General features: G+C 39.0%; 1 protein-coding gene across 2 annotated transcripts in view; it reads left to right on the forward strand.

Moving 5' to 3' along the window:
• Nucleotides 1-25269, forward strand: part of KCNQ3 (potassium voltage-gated channel subfamily Q member 3) — a 189631-nt gene extending 164362 nt beyond the window's left edge. The window contains exons 6-16 of one of the 2 annotated variants that reach the window (XM_054269560.1): nucleotides 270-380; nucleotides 1307-1402; nucleotides 2753-2847; nucleotides 4161-4187; nucleotides 7870-7926; nucleotides 15118-15305; nucleotides 16364-16466; nucleotides 18824-18955; nucleotides 20762-20860; nucleotides 22550-22634; nucleotides 23489-25269. In XM_054269560.1, the coding sequence (XP_054125535.1) occupies nucleotides 270-380; nucleotides 1307-1402; nucleotides 2753-2847; nucleotides 4161-4187; nucleotides 7870-7926; nucleotides 15118-15305; nucleotides 16364-16466; nucleotides 18824-18955; nucleotides 20762-20860; nucleotides 22550-22634; nucleotides 23489-24226 (1731 nt within the window). In that variant the 3' untranslated portion in view covers nucleotides 24227-25269. The remainder of the gene's footprint in view (nucleotides 1-269; nucleotides 381-1306; nucleotides 1403-2752; nucleotides 2848-4160; nucleotides 4188-7869; nucleotides 7927-15117; nucleotides 15306-16363; nucleotides 16467-18823; nucleotides 18956-20761; nucleotides 20861-22549; nucleotides 22635-23488) is intronic. The other variant, XM_054269569.1, reaches the window with a different exon arrangement.
• Nucleotides 25270-26900: the final 1631 nt, after the last annotated feature.

Raw genomic sequence — 26900 nt, forward strand, 5'->3', positions numbered from 1 at the left:
ATGGTGAGCAGGAGATTTATGTGGAGTTCCCTTGCAGCAAATGCACCTGAAAGAGGCAGCTGCTTTGAGACCAAAGCCATTCTGCATGCAGTGCCTTGGGATTATGATGCCACCAAAAAATTGGTTGACTCATCCTCAAGATCCTATTCCACCAAGCTGTGCATGAGCATCCTCAGGGCTGAGTTACATACACAGCTTTCATGGTGGCATTTACACAGAGCTGTTGGCTTTGTTTTTCTCACGTTAAACCCTGGTTCTTGTGCCCACAGATCACCCTCGCCACGATTGGATACGGTGACAAAACCCCTAAAACATGGGAGGGACGGCTGATTGCAGCCACCTTCTCTCTCATTGGAGTGTCCTTCTTTGCTCTTCCTGCAGTAAGTACCTTCCCCTCCTCTGTTAGACACAGCCCAGCTCTGTGCACTTGCAAAAAGAAGGTAAAGTTAATAAAATCACCAATGGAACCAAATCCCTTTTAAAGAAGTACTCCAGATTCTTGAGTGGGTCTGTATCAGGAAAAGGAACTTGTTTCTTCCCAACTTTGCACAGAGCCTATTGGGAATAATATGTCACCCCAATACTCCTCAAGTCATTATGTGGGCATTGCCTGACAGTGCTAGTTGGATAGGACAGAATTAAACCAGCAAGTGAACAATCTAGGAAATCACAAGGCAGTTCATGAGACTGTACACTGGCATTTGGTAATTTACTGGTACTTATTAGCATAACCCCCACAAAACATATTTTCAAAGGATTTGGGGCCCACCAATGTAATAATTAGAATTTGACCCATCTTACCCAGCCCTTTATTTCCTTTGTCTGCAATGTCCTCAGATAAGAAAGAGACAAAATCTGACTGAGATGGGCTGAATAGCAACAGAAACTGCCCCAGTCCCAGATTTTAGGATATTTTTCCTCTAGATCCAGACTTGGAAAGAATTTCACAAAGGATGACAAGTCCTGTGCTCTCAGATCCAAAGCATGGTATAGCACAGCCCTTGTATCATGCAAGCAGAGTTTCAGTGGAAATGGAAAGTAACACAGCAGCTGGAAACCACCAGCTTGGGAAGGCAGTAGACATTCAAGAAGCCTCTTGAGGACCTTTAATGGTTTGGTGTGGCCTGTGGTCCTTGAGAGGATCATGACAACCTCCTGTCCCATGAGTGGAGCAACAGGAAAGGCATGGGAACTGTACAGAGACTCCCTGTAGCCATCTCCATCTCCACCCTGTATCCTCTCATCATTAATCCCTTTTGTTCTGAGTAAGAAAAGTCTAAAATCTTGCATCACTCTATGCTTCCAGGGCATTCTGGGGTCAGGGCTGGCACTGAAGGTCCAGGAGCAGCATCGTCAAAAACATTTTGAGAAAAGAAGAAAGCCAGCAGCTGAGCTCATTCAGGTTTGCAGCCCTTTCCTCTTCCTTGAAAAAGTGCTGTGCATGAAGAATACTGCATCATGTTAGCAAGGGTTACCACTTTTCCCCTGCCCAAATTCTCACTTCCCTTTGCAGGAGGTGAGAATTTTTGTTTGTCAGTTGAGCTGGATAATGCAGAGGCCTTTGCAGTTTTGAGGAATCTCTCAACTCCCAGAATAACTTTCAGAAGAACAGTGTCTTGCAAAGAAAGGATCTCATCTGCTAGCTTATATAAACCAACTGGCTTCTGCATCACTGCCACAAAATCACAGGAAGCAAGCTGTTGAAAACACATTCTTTACAAAATACAGATTTTTTTTCAGTTCCCTTGAGAAAATGCTTTTCCGTGCAAACAGTTATGTTGTTATTGATGTGAAAACAGCAATAGAAGTAACACAATAGACAGTGACAATTTCAATCAAGGCAAATAATATAAATAGTATATGTGGGGTTTAAAAACTAATCTGCACCCTGTATCCTTTGTTATGTCATTGGATGATCCAGAAATTCAATGGGAAGAGAGCCCAGTTATGGCCTTTGTTATGAATTCAGGATATTAAGCTTAAAATCATTTTTCTGTATGCTGACAAATTTGAAATTATTTATTCTTACTAGGTATGGAGCACATCCTGAGAACAGTTAAGTAAATGACAGCATTTTCACAGAGGGACAGAGAAAGTTTCTGTGATAACAAATGGAAGCATTGGAGCTCAGGATTGAGCCAGTCCTCAGGAGAAATAGGCTGAATGGCATTAAAATTCATGGCTGTTCTCATTAAAAACACACTTTAGCAAACAGAGGGGCTGCAGGCATGAATTGTGAATAGAATTTGATGGAACTTAATTTTAAATTAAAGCATCTCCACTGATCAGGTAGCTTATGCAGCTAGTGGGTTTCAGGTTGGGGAAATTTTTGGGGGGGAATTTTAATTTGAACTAAATGCTGAAGTAGAAAATTGCCTAGCAAAATTTCTTCTGATGATACATTAGGAGGCAAACTATCTTAAGTATTTCCAGAATTACTGGACAAGTCCAGAAGTGCTTGAAGTTCTTTTAGACATACCAGACGGGACAATAAAACCATTTTAGTCTAATGTAATGTCATGTTCTGATAATGGTTCTCTCCATGTCCTGTCTCCTTTAACAGCCCTCCAAGATCAAAATTCAGTGTCAAAAGCTTTTCCATATAGTGGCACTCATTTGGTATGGCTGATTAGTAATTAATTTCCAGATAGTGACTCAGGTGCATTGTTATGTACTTTGACAGTGTATGGCTGCAGTCAGATGGGAAATAACTTCACCTAACACTAATTATTTCCTCTCCCTTGTAATTTAGGCTGCCTGGAGATACTATGCTACTAACCCCAACAGGATTGATTTAGTTGCTACCTGGAGGTTTTATGAATCAATTGTATCATTTCCATTTTTCAGGTAAGTGCATTGTCCACCTCTCCATCATCATTTTCTGTGAAGTATCAGTCAGGATAGGAAACACAGACTTTATATATATATGCATATATATATCAGTGAAACTTTTGTAGGCAACAGATGTTTTCCAGAAAACTCTTCTGAAGAAGAGGAATCTTTTCTGAGGCAGTGGTTTAATTTCAGTCACCACTTCTGAGTTCAGTGAAAGTATTCCATACATAAAGACATTCAGATAAAATGGATGCTTATCTGTTTATGGCTATTAGATTGATCCTCACTCTCCTTGCCTGTCCAACAAGCATCTTTCTCACACTTAGATCTTAACATTTTAAAGAAACATTTTAAAATTTTTTTTTTTTAAAAACCTGTATGGCCCTATGAAAAACCAAGACCTTTAGCTACAGATTATGAGCTGATAACGATGAGCATTACATATCCAAGTTAGTGCTTTAAATGTTCCTCCTGCTCTTGCTGCTGTGCCTCACTCTGAAGAAAAGTGCCCTTAAACTGCTGTTCAACTCAGAGGTCCCATGCATAGTTGTGCTTACTTTACCTGATACTGAAGCTCCAGCTGTTGCTCAAGACTGCCTTGAAATGTTTCAGACTCCTGCTTTCACAAGGGCAAATTACAAATACTCACCCTTTCTTTGTTTTAGGCACAATACATTTTTAGAATCCATTTCATGTGCTTCAAAAAGGAAACCTCTACAAAAAAAAACAAAACAAACAAAAAAAAGAAAAAAAAACCAAAAAAAACCCCAAACAAAAACAAAGAACCCACCAAAAGTGTTTAATTAAGGCTCAGAACATTTCTTTCCTTTTCTTCATTGCTTTCATTTTCTGTCTATTCCCACATTTTCCATTACAGAGTAATATCTTCAGGATTTCTTGACTGCAGGGTTTTTCAGAGAATAATTCTCAGATTCATAAGGAGTCTGGACTCATTACTGTGACTTCAAGCTAGCTCATTTTGTGTAGGTTCTCCTGTGATCCAGATGCAATCTGAAATTTAATAGGTGCTTTGCAAATAAGATCCTGGGAAGGAGGGCAGGGAAGATCACTGCTCACTAAAGACTGGATTGCCAATCTAAGCAGCACAGACTGGTTTCAGAAATCTATATCACTTCTTTTTTTGTTTTATAGCTAGTTGAAAATGTAGCTTTTACTCTGCTTTTTCTGTCAGTTATGGTCACAGAACAAAAGAGGAATAAGGTATTAGCAGTAGATTAGCAATTTATATTTTAAAAATATGCTGAATTCATGATGTGATTTTTCTCTCATTGCTTTCTTGTAATGCATCCTCTCTTCTATAAAAGGAAAGAGCAATTGGATGGTACTGCCAGGTATGTAGCTGTCATTATTATACATATATGTTTTAATGCAGCTGTTGGAGGATGCAAGCTAAATAGTTCTATGTGGATTCATGAGCTGTTAACTAAATCATGCTACTAACACCACAGGTAATCATTAAAAATTATTAACAAGTCCATTTCCTAACTGCTTGCTTTTTTCCCTAGTTTAACAACACAGCTAAAATGCTAATTGTACAAAGGCAGTGTTGCTTGCTGATTGTCTGTAAACAGCTTTATTGTTTGTTATGACTAATCATGGTCTAGATTTCTCCTGATCCATGCTGCAGAGCCAGGGTTTAGCATCCAGGCTGTTCTGGGGGGAATTTAAGACTCTGGTTGCTGTTGTTGCTTCACAGTCTTGCACAGAGCAGTGTTGTGGTGTGATCCAGTGGCAGTTCACCCTGTGAAAAGTTTTGTTGACAATAAATACAGGGATGAGTGTCTAAGATGGAATAGCAGGATAGTCAGTCTCTCTGGTGGTACTGTAAAAGTGCATTAGGTTTGAGGGCCTGGTGCCACCCATGCTGAATAAAACAGGAAAGCTCCCAGGCTCCCCATCACACCGGGGTATTCACAAGCAAAGAGAATGAAGGAATCCTCAACCCCAGCACTGGCCAGTCACTGAAGAGCAGCAGAGCAGCCACTGTCAGTCAACCTGCAAAGTCTCAAATGGAAATGATATCTCTATAACCCTCTTCAGATAAGTAGAAGAGTCAAATGCACATACAATAATTGTAACTCAAAACTTAATGTTAAACCACTATCAATGAGTCACCCACATGAAATTCAATAGCAATTAAAGGATAAATAGCTCCACAGTGCTGAAGCTACTTCAGTTTGCTTCACTATTTAGAGCACAGAGAAAAGGAACAAAATTGTAGCTACATTTGAAAACTGTGAGCCAGAGGTCAGGTCTGGAGTTCTAGTCCCTGACTTGATGAAAAGTTATGTTTTTATTTTTTGTTTTTTAAATATTCCATGTAACAGATGAGAACTTCAATATAGGAAGTTGACCAAAAAAAAAAAAAATTACACTTGCTGTTCTTCTAGGAACTTTTGGGATTCAAGCTTCATTTAGCAGAGAAGAAAAACCTATCTCAAGTTTTCTTACAATACAGGGAAGTGCTCTAGTGACAGATTATTGGGAAAGGATGTCTTTGTCCTCTTACCATCAAAATCATGAGCCCACTTGCACCTCCTCAAAGATGACTGGGTGGGAGGTACCCAGTTTGTGAACCCCCATGGACCTCAAGTACTTTAGAGCCATGGCACTCCCCAGGCTAAGCAGTCATGAGCAAGCTCAGTTGCATTAATGCAGATGTTTGGAGATTTTAGTCATCTCCAGTCTTGGTAACAGCTGAATTTTGGTCTTTAATATGTAGGGAAGAACTTAGGAGCTGAAATCCTTTTGAGTATGTAGTTCCTTAACTTGAGTCAAAATGTTCTGGCTGAGATGCAGCAGCAGATTAAAATTAAGTAAGAGAATGCCTGCTGCAGTTCACTGTTGATCACAGCCCCACTAGAGAAGCTCCTGCACCTGCAGCAGTTCTGAGTTACTGGAGCTTTCAGGCAGTAGAAATCATTTGATGTCAACACACTGAATTAAAAATGGAAAAGTATGACTCACAGCTCAAAATCTTTAAAGCTATAATCCCAAGGCCCCTCATTCTAGCTGGATGTAATTTGGTTTTATTATATATATAATAACCCTCAGCAAAATCATCAGTACACCTGCATGGGAGCCTTCATGCTAGCAGAAATGTGTTTATGGAATGAGGCATTCAGTTAAAGGGATTGGAAACTCTCCAGGTAAACAGACATATGATGGCACTTGTGGGAATATCCACTGACTTCAGTAGAAATGTGACTGAGCCATAAAATCTGGTTGTTTTGACAGTACCACATCCCATCTCTTATAAAACTCTTATTTAGAAACAAGATAATTAAAAAAAAAAATCTTCTTCCTTCTGCGGGGATTTGGTATAGAAACTATTCCTCGTATTCCACTGAAGTTTGTGCTTTGACTGTATTGAAATAAATGAGCAATAAGGGAATGTGGGCCTAATGGGGAGAACAGCCCATAAGTGTCCTCAGTCTTGAGGTTCTTCCATCAGTTTAGTACTTAAAGAGAAAGTAAATAAGTAGTAATGCTGCTGTAGTAATCAATTGCATCATCTGATCCATGGTTGACTAAGGAGATAAGACAATTGGTCCAAAATTTTCACAGAAGCTTTCAATAAACTGAAAATGAGGCCTGGCTGTGTCAAAATTTGAGGACCAGAAGTGCTTTAAGTTTAGAGGTTTTAGTAGTAGAGTGAAAGCTCTTTAGGAACTCCGCAGTTCTAGAGTTGAACTCCAAGACACATCCTTCTAGGATCTCTCCTGGATCAGGAGAGAAGCAGGAGCTGGCATGATGACAAAGTCACAGATAGATACAGGACCTTGTTCTTAGACCATTTGTGAAGAACACAGGGGTCACAAATGAGTGGAAAATCCATTTCAGAAGTTGGATCCCAAGGCAAGGCTGCAGGGAAGGACTTTTCACAGTGGAAAATCAAGCAAATTTTGTCAGCAATCTAAGGCTTTACTGAAGCTCCGTTTAAAATAAAGCTGTGAAGATGTGAGATATGATGAAGAGGACATTGGACAGGAGCTTGACTCTGTCCTGTAAAAAGTAAAGGCAAGTGGTAGTTATGATGCTGCTCTTAAGAAGAGCATATTCCCTATGTGTAGTCCCCCAACCCAGGAGGAGCTGAGCTGTGCTCTCTGTGGCTCACTGATGAGGAGTTTACTGACCTCATGCCAGAGGTGCCACCAGCCTTTTTTTCCTGAATCAATGCCTAACCTCACAGCCCCATGAAATCTCAGACAGCAACTGCTTTTCTCCCTGTATTGCAAAGCTTTTCAATTTGTTCAGCTCTCCAGAAGGGAGATTTATGAGGATGAGATACTAATGCTCATTTCTGCAGGCATGCAGCGAATCATTCAACAAACATTTGGGAGCCTGACCTACATTTAGGATGGGCATTTGCTTGCCAGATGTATTTTTATTCTGAGCAACTTTTTATGTCTGTCTTTCAGGAATTAATATTGGGGCCTGATTTTTCAGTGCTGTTATTAGCAGCCGTTCCACTGACTTTGACCAGAGTTTAAACTTGCATGTACAGGCACTTTAGTGAAGAATTTTGAACTTTCTTCTAGGGTATTACTCCTGATCCTCATTGTCCAGCTTTAGAACTTGATATCAGGAGAGCATATTCATTCCAAGATCTATTATTATGTGATTGCAGAAAAGTCATTTATCCCTGTTTCCCTATCTCTATAAGATAAATAATATTTCTGTGCCTTTGGAAAGTTGATTTGATTTTTTTTAAATGGCATAATGAGTACCTGTCCTTCCTATTACATGAGTATGAAAGAATTCATGAAATATGGTACATTTTTGTATTGCCAATGCTGACAACAAAATGAAAATAAAACCCTACTTTGCAAGGTGTAAAATTTTGTTGTAAGCTATTAATCCTAATACATCTGCCCAAAACAGGAAGGAAAAAAGGCCACTCTAATCTGCACACTGCATTAACTACAAATGAAAGGCTCCCATTCTTTTTCACAGAGCTTTTCATGAGTAATCATTAATGTCTCATCTTAATAACTTTTCTTCACTTTACAGTAATGTCATGATTAGTAGGGAGACATTCTTTGGATCAAGCCTCACAAGAAAACTTAGGTATATATGTTTAAGTAACAGTTGAGCATTATTCTTTTCATATTTCTTGCATGCCATTCTCTGCCTGCACTTTCTGTTTTAACTACAGTAATTCACCTAACCACCATCAAAAGTAAGGGACAATCAGACTGAAAAGTTATTAAGCATAAAAAGAAAGTTGCATGACCTTACAAATAGTTAATTGTTCTACTGTTCAGAAAACATGGGACATTATCCTAGCTCTCCCAAGAATCTGCTTAGAAACAGGTGCTTTTCTCTGTTTCTATTGAATGGAAATTAAACTAGCTTGGTCTGCAAAGAATTTTGAAATTTACTGTGAGAAAAATATACTGTAAGAGCTAAACACTGTTCCTTATGGGGTCCCAGCCGTGCCAACACAATTCATGCAAGTTACTTTGAATTTGAGTTCAGTGGAACAACATCTTTGCCTGTGTATTTGCAGGTTCTGGTTCAGCAAATGGAAAACAAGTGGATGCTTTTGGCCATCTGAATAAAGTTAGTGATATGCTTAAATATCTTGCTGAACTGTGACCTAAGACCTGGGGCAAGAACTTTACCTTCCTGCAAAGAGACATAGACATAGCTTGTGGCGCTTCAGGAATACAGAAGACACATCATTAGAAATAATATTTTGGCTGAATTGCAAAGTGTTTCACTCTATCCCACACCTTGCTGTCATTCAACTTTATCTGGTTGTTCTCATTCCAACTTCATTCCACAAACATGAAACCATCTACCTGTAACTCAGCTTTTCTAGCTGGAGCTCTTCTGCTTTTGGAGAGCAGCAAGTAAAGCACTCAATTTTTTCATTTGATGATTGGCCCATGCACAATAGTGAAGAGACTTTGATTTAGCAGTTTTGATTTGCTTTCTAGTGCTTGATACATGATATGTTCACTTTGAAGCAAAAAGTGGGTCAGCATCCATTTCTACCAACAATGGGTGCATCCCTTGGTGAAAAACATCCATCCTGGTTTCACAATGAATTGGATTTGGATTATTCTTCCCATAGATTTATGTGACATTATTTATTTTCATCCATCTTCAGTGCCTTTAGAAAGTGTGAGTGAGAGAAGGGGCTAAGCAAAGGCCTTTAGTGCATGTAAAAGCTCTTTCTTTTTCTGAAGGGCATCAAAGTTGAGCTGAAGTTTTGATTTGTGCTCAAGTTTGTGGGCAGATAGTCTAGATGGTAGTTCAGTCTGGATTTTGAGTCATACTCACCCTTAAATACTGGTGAGGATGTACACCACCAAGGAGTGTGGAAATTTGTTGACTTAGAATGGATGTTTCCATGTTTCCTCCTCACATGTTAGAAACTTGCAAATTTAGGCCTCAAGATTCAGGGTGCAAAGCGAAGTCTTTAGTTTTCAGGAATCTGTAGTCAGCTATTTTGGGACAGAACATTTTTGTGAGATCCTCTCTGAAGGAAAGAATGCTACTCAATAAAAGGGAAAGTTGATTGGCTAAAGTTTAGAACTACCTCAGAAGTGTGGAATGTTCTTTGTTTAATCTTAAGAAATCCCATGGACTGTCTGAGATCAGTTGAACAGGTTTACTGCAGAATTCATGTCTGTCATAACATTAGTTTGGTGTTAATTTCTATTAGGAAGTGTTCAAAGCAGAATATGGGATACTTCTGGAAACCTCACTCAGAATGTTTGATTTTCCAAAGCTAAGTTCACCCATTTCAGTTCATTTGATAAGGTACAAAAATGCTGGAGTAAACATGACTTCCTTCTGCTTCCAGTTACCTGAGACCAATTACATCTTGTGATTTTAAACTGTAAATAATATGGAAAAATCTCCTGATTATCATTTGTCCTTGTTAGGTGAAAGTGGTAAATCCATGGCAGAGGGCTGTTTGGTTCACTCTTAGAATTAATTCACTGTTTTCCTCCTCACACACATACCATTTGTTTATGAAACTCCAATAATAGGAAAAGGATAGAGAGGAGAGTATCTGGCATGCATGATGGGATGTAAATGCATTATTTCTTTGCATGACTGTTTCTGGAAAATATATCTAGTTCAGTGGTTCCCACTCTTTGTTCTGAGCAAGGGTAAAACGTGCTGCAGAAGCCAGTCATCTCTCGTATATCAAGCCACAAAAATAATCTCTCAGGTGATCCAAAATAATTCCCACTGCTCTTGAGGAACAAAAATTTAAGAGCTGAATTTTCTTTAGGTAGAAAGAAACTGCACTGCTCTCGCTTTCCTCCCTTTCTGGTGATCTGTATCTACCACAAAGTTAAGGAATTCTCATCCTGGGTCCCATTTCAAAGACACAGGGTTTGGAACCCATGAGAGAGAGGATCTAATAGCATGCAAGACAAGAAATGGTGATTTATCCAAGCTAGTCAGAGAAACTACTCTGGATTTTTGTCAGCATGCTTGGGATGGATTTGTATCTCCCCAGTTTCTGTAACTGTGCTGGAAGTTGAGAATTATGTTTTCTTGAACATAAGGAAGCCAAATGAAGTGGGACCACTCTTCCCAGGGGAGGAAGAGTAGCTGACATCAGAAGGGGGAGTCTGAAAGAGGAGCAGCAGTGCATGAGCCCGTGGATGGGAACCACTGTCCTAGCCCCTCTCATGCAGGATGCTGCGGTCGGCGCATGCTTCACGCCCGGGACTGAGCCATGCGCATGCTGCTTTGATGAGGAGATCGTGTCATGAGAACAAACATTCCTTCAGTACTTTTAAAAAGATCAATGAAAACTACAACCCCAGCAGACCCAGATTTCATTCCTTGGAAATGAGAATAAAGTCCATTTTTTTTTTTCCTGATGACAGTTATCTGGAAAGAAGCTTGGGTTTTGTTTGGGGTTCTTTTTATACACATGGTTGAATATTTTGATGTGAAGCTGATGAATTATTGTCTGATGATTTTACTGCTCTGGCTGCCAGATAAGAACACAATTGTCTATATTTGTTGCATTTACATACTGTCATAAATCTGAATGTTACTTCAAGGGTTAACCTTCAGGATTCCATTAATGAGGAAGGCTTCAGCTCAGGTAACTTTAACTTAGACTAGAGACCTGCTTTTTGGATGACTTCTCATCTAGATCTTTCCATAGTCAATAACAAGAGCCATGTCCCCCAAGTATAAAGTCATCCCAAACTGAACCACACTTTCCCCACTCACTGGTTAGAGTTGCTGACTTCCCACTGATTACAGAAATGGGTCTAAAGAGTAGTCTTAGACAGGAAGTTTAACTTCTTTAACAGCTTAAAAAAGATCAAATGAGTTCTAGCTCATAAACCTAAGATGCTCAAGCAACAGTCTTTGGAGAATAGTTTCTTCCTAAACTGACTCTTATCAGCAGGGATAGCTGAAAAACTCTGAAAAGAAAATCTGAAAATGTTTTCAGTTTGTACTATCTACCTTAGGTCCCACCACACTAAAAAAACACCCAAAAACCCCACAAATGAGCATGCCAACATATGCAGAGGAAAATGTCACTGTAAATAAGTAGGGTTTTGTGCTGAATGCAGAGGAAATTTTTGTTCTGATTTTATCTATGAGGAGGATATAAAATCTTGTTCAGTCCCAGTCTTGCACAGCTCTATGACAAATTTCTGCATATCTTGCTGATATTGCTGTCCTATACTTTAAAAATGTCACTAGATTAATATTTGGATACTTCGCATCATCTACTGAGCCTTTTCCTTGTGGTCTGATCCCTACAGGTCCCCATCTCACTTTATGCCTCCATTTTTTCTGGTATGCAAGGCAGTTATCACAGGACTTTTAAGGGGCAAACTTTGGGCAGCTGGTTATGTATTTTAAAGAACTAAGCAAGTTTCTGGACAGGGATATAGTGACCACATGTAATGACAACTGTATTATTTTAATGTAGTACTAAACAGCATTTTATAAACAACAGCAGTCTTTTGCCTCACCTATTTTTCTGCTTCTTTGCCTTTCAGGTTCTGTTCCTTAAAGATGTTTTTCTCTTGAGAGTTTCTCCGTAGTGTTACTAACTCAAATCGTGTGACATTTAGTACATTGCTCGAAGCCAGTGTGTGTTGTGTGACCACTTGACTCTTCCTTTCATTTGAGATTCATCTTTCAATTATCTATTGTCAGTGACCTGCAATCCCCCCACCTAGAGAGTGGTGATCTCCACAACAAGCCTTTTGCACAATTTTTTCAGACCCAGAAACAAACTTTGTCGTTTTATTATCATGGAACAGATCTCCTCATCCTAAAACTGCTTTGGTTTCTCCTTTTTTGTATCTTATTCCACAGTCTCCTTAAGTCTGCACAGATAACACCAGGATGTCCATACCTCATTGCTCTTTTTTCTTTATAATAAAGAAATTCTCACTCTCACAAGCTCATTCTCTCTAAAAACTTCAGGCCCATCAGTTTATATTGCCTGGCTGACTCTGTTATCACTTAACTAGATTTTTGGTGCATTTCTTTGGATTAAAATTCTTTTCAGTGATGTGCCATGATTCTATACTCCTCTTGACCATACTTCTCAAAATTAATTCCTCCTTCAGACTTTGATTTATTAATGAGACATGAGAATTTATTTTCCCTACTTTACCTGCCCAAAAATCCCACATGCAAATCATTCAGTTGACTTTTACTTCCTCACCTTTATATTTCATGCCCTTTTCAAACTTGCTCATTAGTTTTCTTCTCCTGTATATATTTGCCCTATGTATGGCAGCTGACTGCTTGAAGAATCCAAATTTCACAGAGAATTGAAATATCTGACTTTTAAAGCAGTACTACTCTTAAAAGTGGTCAAACAGAGAAGGGAAAGTGATGCAGAAAAGAGGGTGCAGGATCTCCCTAAGTTAGTAGAACACAAATCACATGCTGGGACTCTGCATTCACCATCACTTCAGTGTTGACAGATCCTTGGTGGGCAAAGCAGATCAAGATTCCACCCCAAAAGGAAGAACTATGGAAATAATTTTTAAACCTATTTTATATTTTAAATAATTTTAAAGAGTTCTTAAGCTCAAATGTAAGATTTTCAGAAATGTATTTTGTCACAAATGTCAACAAGCAGCATCTTTTTCTACAATTTTTACTCCATACATTTGTCTTCGCTTTTTGCATCTTACCCCCGTGCCATGAATTCTTCAGGAAATGACATTAAGGCAAAGTCTGAGTAATATAGACATGATTCATTTAGATTATTCTAATTCTTCACTCAAATCCATGCTTTATCTCCTGGAAATGCTCATATATCAGGACTAAATCTGTGCCTTTGTACCCAACTTCTCCTTAGTTGCCACTTCAGTACTCACATACACACGTGTACTTCATCCATGCAATGATAGGGCAAGTGTCTGGACTTCCCTGGCTGCAGAAATTACATTCTCAAGTATTTTCATATCAAAAAGGAAAGTCAAAAGGGTTGGAAAAACTTCTTACACCCAAAGGTTTAGTGCTTGCAACTTTTCTGATAGGGAATCCCACAATTCATTACTCCCTGGGTCAGAGATATATTAATCAGGAACAGACAGTAGAGATGAGAACTCCAGTAATTCATGTAAACAATCCCCCAAAAAACAAAAACAACATAAAAACTTGCAACAGCTGTGATGCTGAATGCTCAGATAACACCCATTGTGGTGGGATACTGCAACAGACAGAGCTCTGAGATAGAAATGTGAAATCTTTCCCACTTGCAAGATTTCCTTGGCCTCGATGTCCTTGCACAGTGGACCCTCCTCATCCTTGCCTCTGCTGCCAGCAGGTTTAGTGGCTGCAGCTGAGCATCCTGCAATGATACCTCACCTGTTAACTCCTTCTTCTGGTAACCATGGCTGTTGATCCTTCAGCTCTGCTCTCACCTGTGGCTCTCAGAAAGCTGCCAGCTATAACAGCCTCTTCTCTCCCTGCACTCAACTTACTTGATCTGGTGTCCCACACAGAACTGCCTCTTGTTCATGTGTGCACAATTCACCTCTCCCTAGACCTGTCCCAGGAATGTGTTAAAAAGCTTTCTTCCCATGGCTTAGCCCTGGTTTGTTTTTTTGGTTTTTTTGGGGTGTTTTTTTTTTTTTTTTTGGTTGGTTGGTTGGGGTTTTTTTAACAAATGTGCAATTAACAAACATTTGAGCAGCAAAGTGAACTAGCAAATCAAATATTTGTACCATCCATCACCTACAAAGTGTTCAGAACATATATAAGCTGATGAACTCCCTGGCAAATTCCTTTTCCTGTTTCTGCTTTAGTGGTATTAGTGATTACCTTTAAGATCATTGCAGTCATCACACTGTCAGGAGGGTTAGTGGTGCTGGTAGAATGGCAGGTAGAGGAAATTCTATTTCTGTGTTGTCACTGAAGGACAAATGTATTCGGACAGTAAATCTCTAAGAGGACAGACAGTACAAGGAATCATCAGAGGAATAAAATTTGTCACTTCACTAGAACTCCTGTAGGTCATGGTGGAGAGAAAACAGGGTATCCTCCCTACCATGTCCCTAATCAGTGCTTGGCAAAGCCTTACCAGAATATTGCTGGTGATTTATCTGGTTCACAGCACATCTGACTTTATTTTATTCCTTAAAGTTGAGGAATAAAATAAGAGAGTTGAGGTTGTTATGTTTGGATAAGAAATGGCTCTGAGGAGACTTTAGAGTACCTTCTAGTACCTAAAGGGAGAATGCAAGAAAAGAGGAGAGGTGCTTTTAACCAAGGTGTGTAGTGACAGGATGAAGAGGAATGGCCTCAAGCAAGAGTGCAGGTTTAGATTAGATATTAGGAGGAAATTCCTCACTGGAACAGGTTGCCCAGAGACATTGTGGATGTTCCACCCTTGGAAGTGTTTTCCACCCTTGGAAGCTGAATAGAGCTCTGAGCAACTTGGTCTAATGAATGACATCCCTGCCCATGGCAGTAGTGTTGTTTCATGTCTTTATAATAAAACTACTGCTTCAGGTGTGCTACATGAGCTGAAGCACTGTGACACCTTGCATGGAGAGGATAGCATGACCCTCTGGTAACATTTTCAACATTGATACCAAAAAATGCTCATAAAAAGCAGTTAATTACCTGTGGACCTTAACTGTTGCTTACAAAGACATTGATAATTATGGTAGCCCCAGCAGTGTCCTTGCATACAAAACAATTATTTAGCCCATTATATACTTAAAGCATCATGAAAACAAGTTAATGGTGTACAAAGGAGGAAAATGATTACTTTTGCTTATTTTGTAGCCAAAAGCTGGGTCTCTTGGATCGGGTTCGTGGTACCAATACTAAAGGAAAGCTATTTACCCCTCTGAATGTAGATGCCATTGAAGAAAGTCCTTCAAAAGAGCCTAAGAATGTTGTCTTGAATAATAAGGAGCGTTTTCGCACTGCATTCCGAATGAAAGCGTACGCTTTTTGGCAAAGCTCAGAAGGTAGCCCATCTGTGTTGATTTCTTTCTATGCATCCCCTGTTCTTCTCATTTTACTTTGTTCTTCTGCATATTCTGTTGAAGGTTTGTGACTTTCTGGGACAAGCATGTCTAGCACCTGGTTTTGTGTAGTACATTTGGGGAAGCCCAAGAAAAAGAGTCCTGGAGCCCAGGCAGCACGGTGCTTGAAATCAAACACCAGCCCTTCTCAAAACCAAAAATTGATATGGCATAAAGCCAGTGCTGGATTCAGCCTGTTTGGCCTGCAAAAAGTGGGCACACTGGGCAGTCAATCTGTATTCCCCAAAAAGCACACAGCAACACAGCTTGGTTTATGAGCAAGGACGCTAAGCTGAGATAGCTCCCTCCTGGACTACATCCAGCCCTGCAGCAGCCTGTGAGGGTATATCTCAAATATGCCCTCACTGCCATCTCATTAAACCTCCTTTAGAGAGTCAATGTCTTTTTCCCTCCTCCTCTCTCCCCAAGCCTGCTGCCCCTCAGAGGTTTCCATTGGGTCTCCATGAAACATTGTACGGCATTTTTCCTCTCAGCTTCCCTGAGCACACATTTCCCTCTTCTTGCCCATAACACCAAAATGGTCTTTAAATAACAGGTTCCCCTTTCTTGTGCCACCTGGCACCAGTGCATGCTGGACATTCTACCATGGGTGTAGCCTGGATGTCCCCACCAGGAACTTGATTTTCTCCTTCATGAAGGTACATGAGCTCCAGGCAGTGCCAGTGAGAGGAGAACTTGGCCTGTGGCTTGTACAACCTGTTTTAGCCTTTATGTAAAATAATTTGGGCAAAGATCTATTGGAAAGGAAGACAAGTTCCAAGTGTTTCAGAAATGCTGAAAGGAGATCCTTCAATAATGTGTCTTACAGATGTCCCAAAATAATTAAATCACTTTCAAGACCTGACCAATGAAAGAAGCTGTAAGAGATATTTCTTTATTAAATTGAACTTAATTTATGTAGTGCTTTATTCAGTCAGACACCCCTCTAAATATTGTGTGGTGAGATGTTCACACATCCGGTTTTTTGACCTCCTTTGCAGATGCAGGAACAGGAGAACCCATGGCAGAAGACAGAGGTGACAGTAGTGATTTCCCTATGGAAGATATGATCCCCACATTCAAGACAGCCATCCGAGCTGTCAGGTAAACGTCGTTTTGAAGGATGATAGGAAATAACATTACCATGTTGCTACGTGTGGATTCACTGTTTCTGTTATTACTTTTTTTAGATGCAATAGATGAGATAATTCTAGTGTTTTCAGAAACATGAGACAGACCCTATTCAGTCTGTTGAAAGTATGCAGAAAGGAGAAAGTTTTTAATAACATTTGCCATGTCATTTTGAGAAATACTCCACAGTGTTTTTATCATAAAATAATATTTTGTACTGTTCCTTGTTAAATGTTATATAAATATATCTTTCTCAATTTAGTGACTAATATTTGTATGAAACTAGAACTTTTGCTTAACCAAAAACTCCGAGCTGACTCAACTCTTTATACACAATTATATGAATGTGCAACCTACTTTTCAGCTGTCATATTTTAATACATGCTGAGGTCTCAATTTCAGCAGTTTTTGTCTTGTGACATGTGTCACCTCCATTTTCAAACCACAAGAGATATTCCCTAAAGTTAGAAAACTCCAAGTAAGCCTTGGTTATGTGTTTAGCACATCAAGCAAATAGAATTCATTCACTGATGCTCTGTTACTCCTCAATGCAGTACTTTGTACTCTCCTCCCTTGAAAAATGCCCCCATGGGAAAATACTCTGCTTTCATTGCAATTGCTGTTTATTCCAGAAGTTGTTGATTTTGGGGCCAGGGACTTGCCACCTTCCAGGTGAAATACTGCAAGTCTGAAGTGTCTCAGATTTATCTTAGAAGAACTTCAGGGAAGATGGTAATAAAAATATAACCATATATTTATATCTATATAACCATGGAATGTACTCCTGGTTCTTTTTGAATTGGGTGCAGGAGAATCACTTTGTAAAAAATTCCAAGTTTTCTAAAGGCTGCTGAAAGCCAATTGACACAGGCTTTGCTCATGTTACCCATGACTTCTGCCCTCCCACTGGAAGCTTCTTCATCCCTGTCCTCCACAGCTTTCCCCTTCTTACCCTGATACCTGCTTGTTTTCAAACATGTTATTGTTACTTTTGAAAAACTGCTTCCCCACATCCTGTCCAAATCTAATTGATTCATGCAATTTCCCTTTAAACTCAATCAGGAGTCAAGATTTTTTTTTCCTTGTGTAGTGTACCCAGATCCTGAACATTAATTGAGAGTAATTCTTTCAGACAAAGCCACTTAATGGATTTCAGGGTCATGATCAAGGAGATTTTAAATTAGGATTGCTAACATTGTGATCTCTATTTTTCCCTTAAGTCTTTGAATGTGTAGTTTTGCTGTTACCATACCTAATTTGGAAAAAATAGGCCCAGCTATAATTTTGAAACCTTGAAATATTTATAAGCAACAGAGTTAAAGACAGCCCTTAAAAAGTTGTAATAGAATTATCTTTGCTAAATGAAAGTTTATACAGACTTTAAAAACATTTAAAATCCCACCAACCTTAAATAAAAGACAAGTTCGAATCTTAACATATGACAGCAATTTCCCAGTTCAGACCAACAAGTACCTGGAGACTCTACTGAGAAAGCAAACATCCAGAACCCAAGTCTAAACCAGATGAAGATAAAGATTTCATTGTTTAAATGAAATGTTTAAATCCTTCTATTTGATTAATCTACACATATATATATATATATATACACACAGATATAAAAATAATGTATCAACAGAAAAGGGTGAAAAATGAATGCCAAATATTTTTCAAGTGCTCTGGCCAGCAGTGTTCCTTGTTATAAGAATTCTGTTACTAATCACTAGCTCATTTTGTAGCAATAGCAACAGTAAGAGCAATAATATTATTATCACTACAACAACAATAATGTGATACTGTTGTTTTTTTCAAGGACACTTCAGGCAGTTCTAAAAAGTTTTCCCCTCTTCACAACCTGAACTGCTGCTAACTTCTTAACTTCCACATCTATATCTAATTATCATTTCCTATCCAAAACTTTCCCAGGTGCAAAATTAAAACCAAGATGAAAATGATTCATCAGTGCATATACTATAAATTTGCTTTATAATAGACTGAAGAATAGAAGCAGCAGCTTCAGCTTCACAGCTTCAAAATCTCCTGTGACTTGTGTTGCTCAAATTCAAGCTCCAACTGTGATTCTGAAGCTTTAAACCATTTTTAAGACTATTAATTATGCAAAGCCAACTATTACAAATTTTCAAATTTAGTGTTTATGGTGTTATAGATTGTAGATGATGTTATAGATTCTTTGTTTATATTTTATTGCCTTGTTTAGTAATAACATGCTCAATTTACAAACAGACAGAATTCATCCATATTTTGAAAAAACTGGAGATTTTCATAATGGAATTTATATAAGAGATTAATATTTTTTTCTGTTTATTATGCAGAATACTACAGTTTCGTCTGTATAAAAAAAAATTCAAGGAGACTTTGAGGCCTTATGATGTAAAGGATGTGATAGAGCAATACTCAGCAGGGCATCTTGATATGCTTTCCAGAATAAAATACCTTCAGGCAAGGTAAGAATCTCCTGGTAAATGGGGGAAATGTATAGCTTTGGTGGCAAAATGAAAACATTGGCCTATCTGTGTACAAGGCCACCCAGAAGCCACACCTTTGCAGGATCTAGCTGGTCCATGAGAAAACCTTTTCCCAAAAGCAAAAGGCAAGAGAGAGCTAGCAGGGATAACTGCAGGCAGAGACCACTGGCTCAGATTTAGAACAAGGACATCGGAGTTTAAAAATCCTGTGAATTTTCTTCACTATTGCCTTATTTGATCAGGATCAAATTTCTCTCCTCTCCCCATTTTACAGATGATTAGTAAAAATAAAAGCTCTCCCTGAGCTTTTCTTTGGGCTGGATTCTCTGCTGATGTGTGCCTAGTGAAACATCCCATAAAAGTGCCAAAATACATCAGCACAGAAGGCTTCACTCAGGTGTAATTGACCCATCTGAAAAAAAGTTGGAATTTCAGGCCTCTGTGATTGTTCAGGTGCAATCTGCATTCACAGCTGTTTCCTCTCAGAAGGGGTTCATTGCAATGTGATTCTGAGGCACATCTACAGAAATTTGTGCTTCTCGTCCCCTGATCCATGAGCCCAGGTCAGAGCTTGGGGCTGGAAATTCGTGTGGGCCTGAGTGCACATGTGTGCAGATGTGTGTCCAGATGTGTGTCCAGATGTGTGTGCAGATGTGTGTGCAGATGTGGGGAGCTGTCCTTGCTCAGTCTCTGCACAGCACATTCCCTGAGGCCCTCAGTGACTCTGAAAATTAAAATACCACACAATCACCTTCATTTCTCTCCCAATAATGGGCTGAGAGAGTGCAACCCTTCCTGCACATTTGGGCCTTGTCTGGACTCACCTTGGCTTTGAAAGGCTGCTCTGATCTTTCTGCTGGATTTTGTAATTTCTTATTTCAAAGGGATTTTCCATGCACTGGGCAATCTCTTTTTCAAGTATTTAGCATGTCTGTCAGCAATGCCTGGGGATTCAAGCCAATATCTAGCTAGCTTTGTGAGGCTTGCCTGGAGCTTTTTCAAGTTCCATTTTCAGAACTCTATGGGGCACTGTGAAGCCATGCAAGGCATCTGCATGGATTGTCCAATAATACAGATAACTGGTCTGTGGACTAGTGCTGATTGATATGTGGCCATTTTGGGGGTGAACTGAATAAACAGAGACTAACTTGCACCTAAGCAGTTGGAAATGACAAATAAAAGAATATTTGATATAGTAAAAGAGTACAATTACATGCATTGGAGCACTCCAAACAATCTTTCTCCTTTTGTGCCAAATAAAAAATCGAGTAGACTCCTTATGCAACTTCATAAAGTTATGTTTTTAAAGCCAAAAGAATAATTAGTAAAGACTAAAATATTGCTGACAATTAAAAACAACAACTGACAGAATGTTATTGGTTTGTTAGGAATGTCAGCAATTCCACCTTTTGCCAAGTTCTGATTTTTGTTACCCTGCACAAAATCTGATGGGTCTCCTGACATTTTTAAGAGCAGCTGCTCTTGGATATTTTTTGAAAATCATGCTGTTTGGCTCCTCTGAAGGAAAAGAAGTTATGTTTCAAATGTTGAAGTTTGGAAACAGTGAGCTAGAGCATTACTTAATTATTATTAAATTACCAGGTAATTGCAATTCAGTGCATTGATTGTGACCCAAAAGAGAGCAGACACATCATGAGCATCAATATATTACCAAATCAACATGTGCTTCCTTTTTGAATCTTTGCTTCAGAGATGCACAGCATATTCTGTCATGTGTTAGCATTTGGAGATGGACTTACACAGTTGCACTTTTCTTTTTTTCAGAGTAGATATGATTTTTACACCTGGACCTCCATCTACTCCCAAGCATAAGAAATCCCAAAAGGGAGGAGCTTTTTCTTACCCTTCACAACAGTCTCCCAGGTGAATTCTTTTATATCTAGTATTCAGCACAGCCCAACACAGAAATAAAAAGTTAATTCATTCCAATAAGCATGATCTTTCTTCATCCACTGTTAAAGTAATGATACTGAGAGGATATGTTGCTATGAGATACATGTAGATAAACACTGAGCCAGAAAGTCACTCAGAGCAATGTGTGATGGAAATCTAAACAATGGCTTCTTAATTGTCCAGCTCAGCTTCTACCCAGTTTGAAAATATGGTTTTAAATTAAATGCATGCATTTGATTGCTGATGTGCTAATTTTCTAACATTTAACTTGTAAGCCCACTTAAAAGCTCAATAAAAACCACTAACAGTTTGAAAGTAAATTAGTTCTCTTCCCGAAGTGCCCACCAAATGGCAAGCAGAGATTTTTAATGCTGCAGCATTTAAATCAGTGATTGGTGAGAGATACACAAAACAAATTGAAATAACAGATTTCTGGGTAAAGATGCACCATATTATTGTATTGCTGCATTCCACATAGAAAAAATTCAATAATAAATGACATTTCTTCTGTTGTTTACAACTATCAATCTGTCAATAAATATCCATCAAGAACCACACAAGACCATCAACAATCTGTCCCCAAAGCTGTTGTGGTTGCTCAGAACAAAAGCAATCTTACAGAAAATAAATTATCCCACACAGAAAAAATTCCAAAACCACATAAATGTGAAGAAAGAGACCCAAGTACATGGAAGAGGCAGTGATCATTTGGGGAGGAAAGCAGATTGCAAAAACTGCATGAGCCCATATCACCAGTAACCCAATGTGGAAAATATGACATGTTTTAGGTATAGATTTTGCTCTAATACAATTTATTCACAGCTGTATTTTGGATTTTGTCAGAAAAGAGAAGAACTGGGCATGTCAAAAGTCTTAGAGTATATTTGTTCCAAAACATGTTAAAGAGCAAGTGCTCAGAAATTGTTTTTCTAGACTTAGGCATAGGTTATGGGAAGATATTGATTCCTTTGACATCAGTTTGGAAACTGTTTGATAAAGATTTAACTTGATCATGAGAATCCAAAATTCCATGAAGTTATAAATAAAACACCTTAGTTACAGATCATCTTCTTACCTAATGAATTTGGTCCATCTGATGGACAGGCAAGAGGAAATTGCATAGATAAAAACTTATTCTGGAATCAGCTTTAAATCTCCAGACCAGACTGTCTCTTTTCAGCATTTCCAATCTCTGACACTTACTATTTGATATAATGAAATTGAGCAAAAAAACATACTCATCCTTGAAGCTCAGATTCAGTCTCCAAAGACACTAATTATAATGAATTAGATTTAAAAACACATGGCCATCTGTAGACCCACTAACTGCACTGTCTCAATAATTTTCACAAACCTGAAATTATTCCAACAAGCTGGAGAATAATTTTAATTTTCTTTTGAACTTCTGGTGCTTTTTAATCTTTATTTTAAACTTGAAAAACAAAACATTAAAAAATTTAAAATCAAGATTATATTTTTTTATGAATGCATTGGTATCACATAGAATAGACTCTCACTCCTGTTTGTATAAACAGCAAAAAGGGCTCCAAGGATCAATATGAATAAATCAACAAGATGGCAATTCTGTTTTCTGATATAAATTGCTTATTGTGATGCAAAGAAATATTGAACACTAACAGAGTTATTAATTCTTGGCAGAAATGAACCATATGTAGCCAAAGCATCTACAGCTGATACTGAAGACCAAAGTATGATGGGAAAATTTGTTAAAGTTGAGAGGCAGGTAAGTAATTTCATGACAATGACAGAGGCTGAGGTGCTTGTTCAGAAATGATAGAGCTGATATGACTTGTGCATGACTGTGGCTGACCCAGGCAGAATTGTGCAGGTGGTGATGAAGACTCACAGAGATCTTGTTCCAATGATCACAAAATTCTGTTGCTAGTTTTTCATGAAAGAATTTGCTTACCTGAGAAGTGTGCCTTTTGAAACTTGTTGAATCCATGTCACTGTGTATGGCACAAGATCCTAACCATGATATTGAAGTGGGACTTTTTAATTCCTGTAGCTTCAGTACTCATCACATCTGGTGTTTGGCATGAGCAAGGCCTTTTCTTGCAGGGACTGGACTGAAAATGATTGTCCACCCTTGGGGCCTATGCAAAAGAGAAAGGAAACTAGTCCTGATATGTAACTCTGATGTTGTGGGACTGTTAGTGGCCATTAGGTCATAGGTTGGACTCAGTGATCTCAGAGGTCTTTTCCAACCTAGATGATTCTGTGATTATCAGTTAGAGATCAGGTCTGTATGCAAAGGTAATTCCACATACTGTGTTTTTGTAATAGCTATTTACCACTGGTATCAAGATTTTGTCATAACATTATAGTGTCCTCTTGGATACTGTACTGTTAAATATCCAGCAAGACTAATAATTTTTTTGGCACAGTTCATAGGGATGGGGCTTTTTATTCTGAGGTGTTAGAGGATCAGCTGCCATCCATTTCAGCCCGGCTTTGAGAAGATCACGGTTATTGTATGAACCTCCATGACCAATAAAAATGGCAGCACACCATGGAATCATAGTCTCTTTTTGAATAACTGACTTGAGGCAATATCATGACATTGGTATTTTTCAGGTAAATGACATGGGAAAGAAACTGGATTTTCTTGTTGATATGCATATGCATCACATGGAACAGCTGCAGATACAAGTTGCTGAGATAAGTCCATTGAAAGAAACCGCTTCTCCTGCAAGGGAGAAGAGAGAAGAAAACAAATATTCTGAATTAAAAACAATAATATATAAATACACTGAGCAGTGTTCTCGTGAAACTCCCTACAGCTTCCAGCAGGTTCCAGTCAACAAAGTCAGCCCCTATGGTTTCTCAGCACGGGGCCACACGGCTCACTCCCAACCTTCATCAATGGGTGGGCAAAACTCTGGCAGACTGCAAGCCACACCTTCCTCAACTTCATATGCAGAGAGGCCAACGGTTCTGCCTATATTCACATTAATGGACTCCCAGGTTAGCTACCACTCCCACGGAGACCTTCAAAGCCCTTACTCAGACAAGGTGTCCCCGAGGCAGCGGAGGAGCCTCACGAGAGACAGCGACACCCCACTGTCCCTTCTCTCCGTCAACCACGAGGAGCTGGAGCGCTCCCCGAGCGGCTTCAGCATCTCCCAGGAGAGGGACGACTTCCCCTTCGGGCCCAGCGGGGGCTCGGCGTGGATGAGGGAGAAACGCTACCTGGCCGAGGGGGAGACAGACACAGACACAGACCCCTTCACGCCGAGCGGCTCCATGCCCCTGTCCTCCACGGGAGATGGGATTTCAGACTCAATATGGACCCCGTCAAACAAGCCAGTTTAAAATGTGTGTGGGGGCAGTCACTGGCTGACTTCTCCTTGTAATGTAAGCATACTTTGTATATCTCACTTACTCTACACCCAAAGCTTACTAGTTCAAAACACCAATGGCTGCATAAGATGCATGTGATATTAGTGGTAGTCATTCTGCACCATTTCATACAATTTACTGATGCAGTTTTTTTCATGCTTCCAAAACTAATGAGCTTAGTTTTGAGCATGGTTTGCATGACTTTGCCCTATATAAATGGTACAGCTGATTTCTTCCATGATACATATCTATCTGGTACTCTTCAATACAACAATGGTGAATTGATAACAGACATGATACAGTGGTCCTTGCTACATTTTGTAAACAGAGCAGCAAAATAAAAAGATTTTTCAGGAACTATATCCCTTTGTGGAAACATAACGTCTAAATCATTTTCCGTTATAAGCAAATCAATCTCTAATCAACCAAGCCAATCAACCAAGCAAATCAATCTCTAATCAACCAAAAGCAGGGGAAAAGCTGAGTTAAACTATGACCTTATTGAAATGCTTTTGTGAACTAAATGTTTCTCATGTGATCTCATATAATTACTCCTGAAAAACAATATTGAAATGAAATTAAGGGTAGGATTTTAAATCATCCAAGTCACCTCCTGGGATTGATGATAGGTATTTATTTATTGTAAAATGTAAATAGAAATCCCTCAAAATACTTTGAAAACCTTCACTAGTGCTTATAAAATTGCTCAAAGTAGGATTATAATGCTTTTTTAAAGAAAATCTTTTGCTAGGTCTATTTGCTACTTATGGGGCCAAATTTTCCTTGTTACAAAAATAAAGTTGTTCACTGTAGAGAACTCCAGGTTTATACACTCCACTCTTCTATTGACTTAGGTGCTGCTAAGTAAGAAGCATAATGTAACTCAGCGTCAGTTTCCCAATCTGTTAATTGGGAGTTACACTTCCACACATGATCACAGGTTGAAAGGCTCAATTGTCTAATATTTGTCAAGTGCTTTGAGCTCCTCAGATGTGCAGAAAATTACTGTTCTCTTCCCTGCAAGTTCTACAGTGTAAGACGCTGCGAGGATCTGTTTCTCTCTGTTTACCTTTTCTCTTGGAAATGGAGTGCTCAAAATCCATGAATGTGTGCTATATTTAGGATTAATGTACGAATAAATAATCACCATTTTTGTCATGTGTCCCTGAGCAACAGAGAGATAAGTATGCTCCCTAGGCCTCAGCCAAATATTTTTTAATGAAAATTGGAAATTATTTAGAAGGAAGAGACCAGGAAAATCACTGGATCACTGGAAGGAAATGAATCCAAGATGTCACCACTACAGTGGGAATGTAGTACCTATAAAGCTAGTGAAACTAGCATTTCCAAATACTGGTGTCAGTCAATGTGTCCATGAAATAGCATCCATGGGATGTCCAGCTTGGTGGCTGTACACTCTGTACAGCTGGTGGGAAATGAAGGAGTACAGTGAGCACAGGGTACAGCAACAAAGGCACACATCAAATTCAGGATGAGATCAATCTCACCTTTAACTCAGTTATCTACAATGACCAAATGTCTACCAACTTCAAAGAGAGCAGAAGGTGACTTGCTTAGATGTCAGATGATCAGAGACCACACAATCAGTGTTAATTGTCTCACCAAGGTGCAGACTCTCTGCCGTGGCTCATCCCCACCTCATGTCCAGAGCAATCCCGGTCACTCCGCACAACAACTTCCCCACTGTGGCCAGGGCACTGACCAGCAGAGATGGCAGGATTTAGCCAAATAAGGTGTTAGAAAAAGGACTTTCTGTAGAGAGTGCTTCTATTACACTGCAGCTGCATAACTGAGCATCTTTGGCACATCCAGTCTGAGTCATGAACACATTACTGGGCTTCCCAGTACTTACTGGGAATTGCACAGCCCTGGATGGAAATGGACAATATTTTGTTGGGTTTTTCTGACCATAGTAAACTTTTGGTTTCATTCCTCAGCATTGTTGACATTTCATAGCAGTCATTCCATCCAGGGAATTCTGTTCTTTCCCAGATGTGGGCATTGCCTTCATCTTCATTGTTTGTTCTCTATTGGAAGAGACATCTAAAGGATTAGGATCTTCTTACTTCATCTGATTCTTCAGCTAAATCATGTTTCATCCTTCTGGGATGGATCTTGGAAGAACAAATTGCTGTTGTTACTGGATTAAACTGCAGAGCAGTTACAGCTTTTGAAGACTGGGCTGAGTCCATGGAGCTGTTCTGAAGCCAGTAACTATGATGGTATGAGGGTATGAGTATTTTGGAAATTACTTAATTGACAAAATAGCATTGACTTGAAAGATAATCTGTGTTTGGCACAGTTTTGTGGCTAAATTTACAAAGAATAAAATGAAATTACCAAAATGTAATTCGTTATAATTTGGCATATTGAGAATTCTTTGGCCCCTACAATTCTTGGAAATATCTGCATTGTACCTGTTGCAGGCTTTCTGAAATAGTAATAGATGTGGCAACTTTTGAGATTTAACCCTCACAAGACAAGAGAATGGAAAAGAATGAAAAAAATATTTTAACATTGCTACACTTCTGAAGTGTATGTAAGTACGTGTTGGACAAGCCTGCTTCAGTTTTCTTGTATATAAAGGGCCTGTTGTTCCTACTGATTTAATCTGAATTTCATCCTT

This window comes from Melozone crissalis, unplaced genomic scaffold (assembly GCF_028551555.1).
Source record: "Melozone crissalis strain CALT ecotype California unplaced genomic scaffold, PUWL_Pcris_2 ptg000002l_1, whole genome shotgun sequence".
Taxonomy (NCBI): Eukaryota; Metazoa; Chordata; class Aves; order Passeriformes; family Passerellidae; genus Melozone; species Melozone crissalis.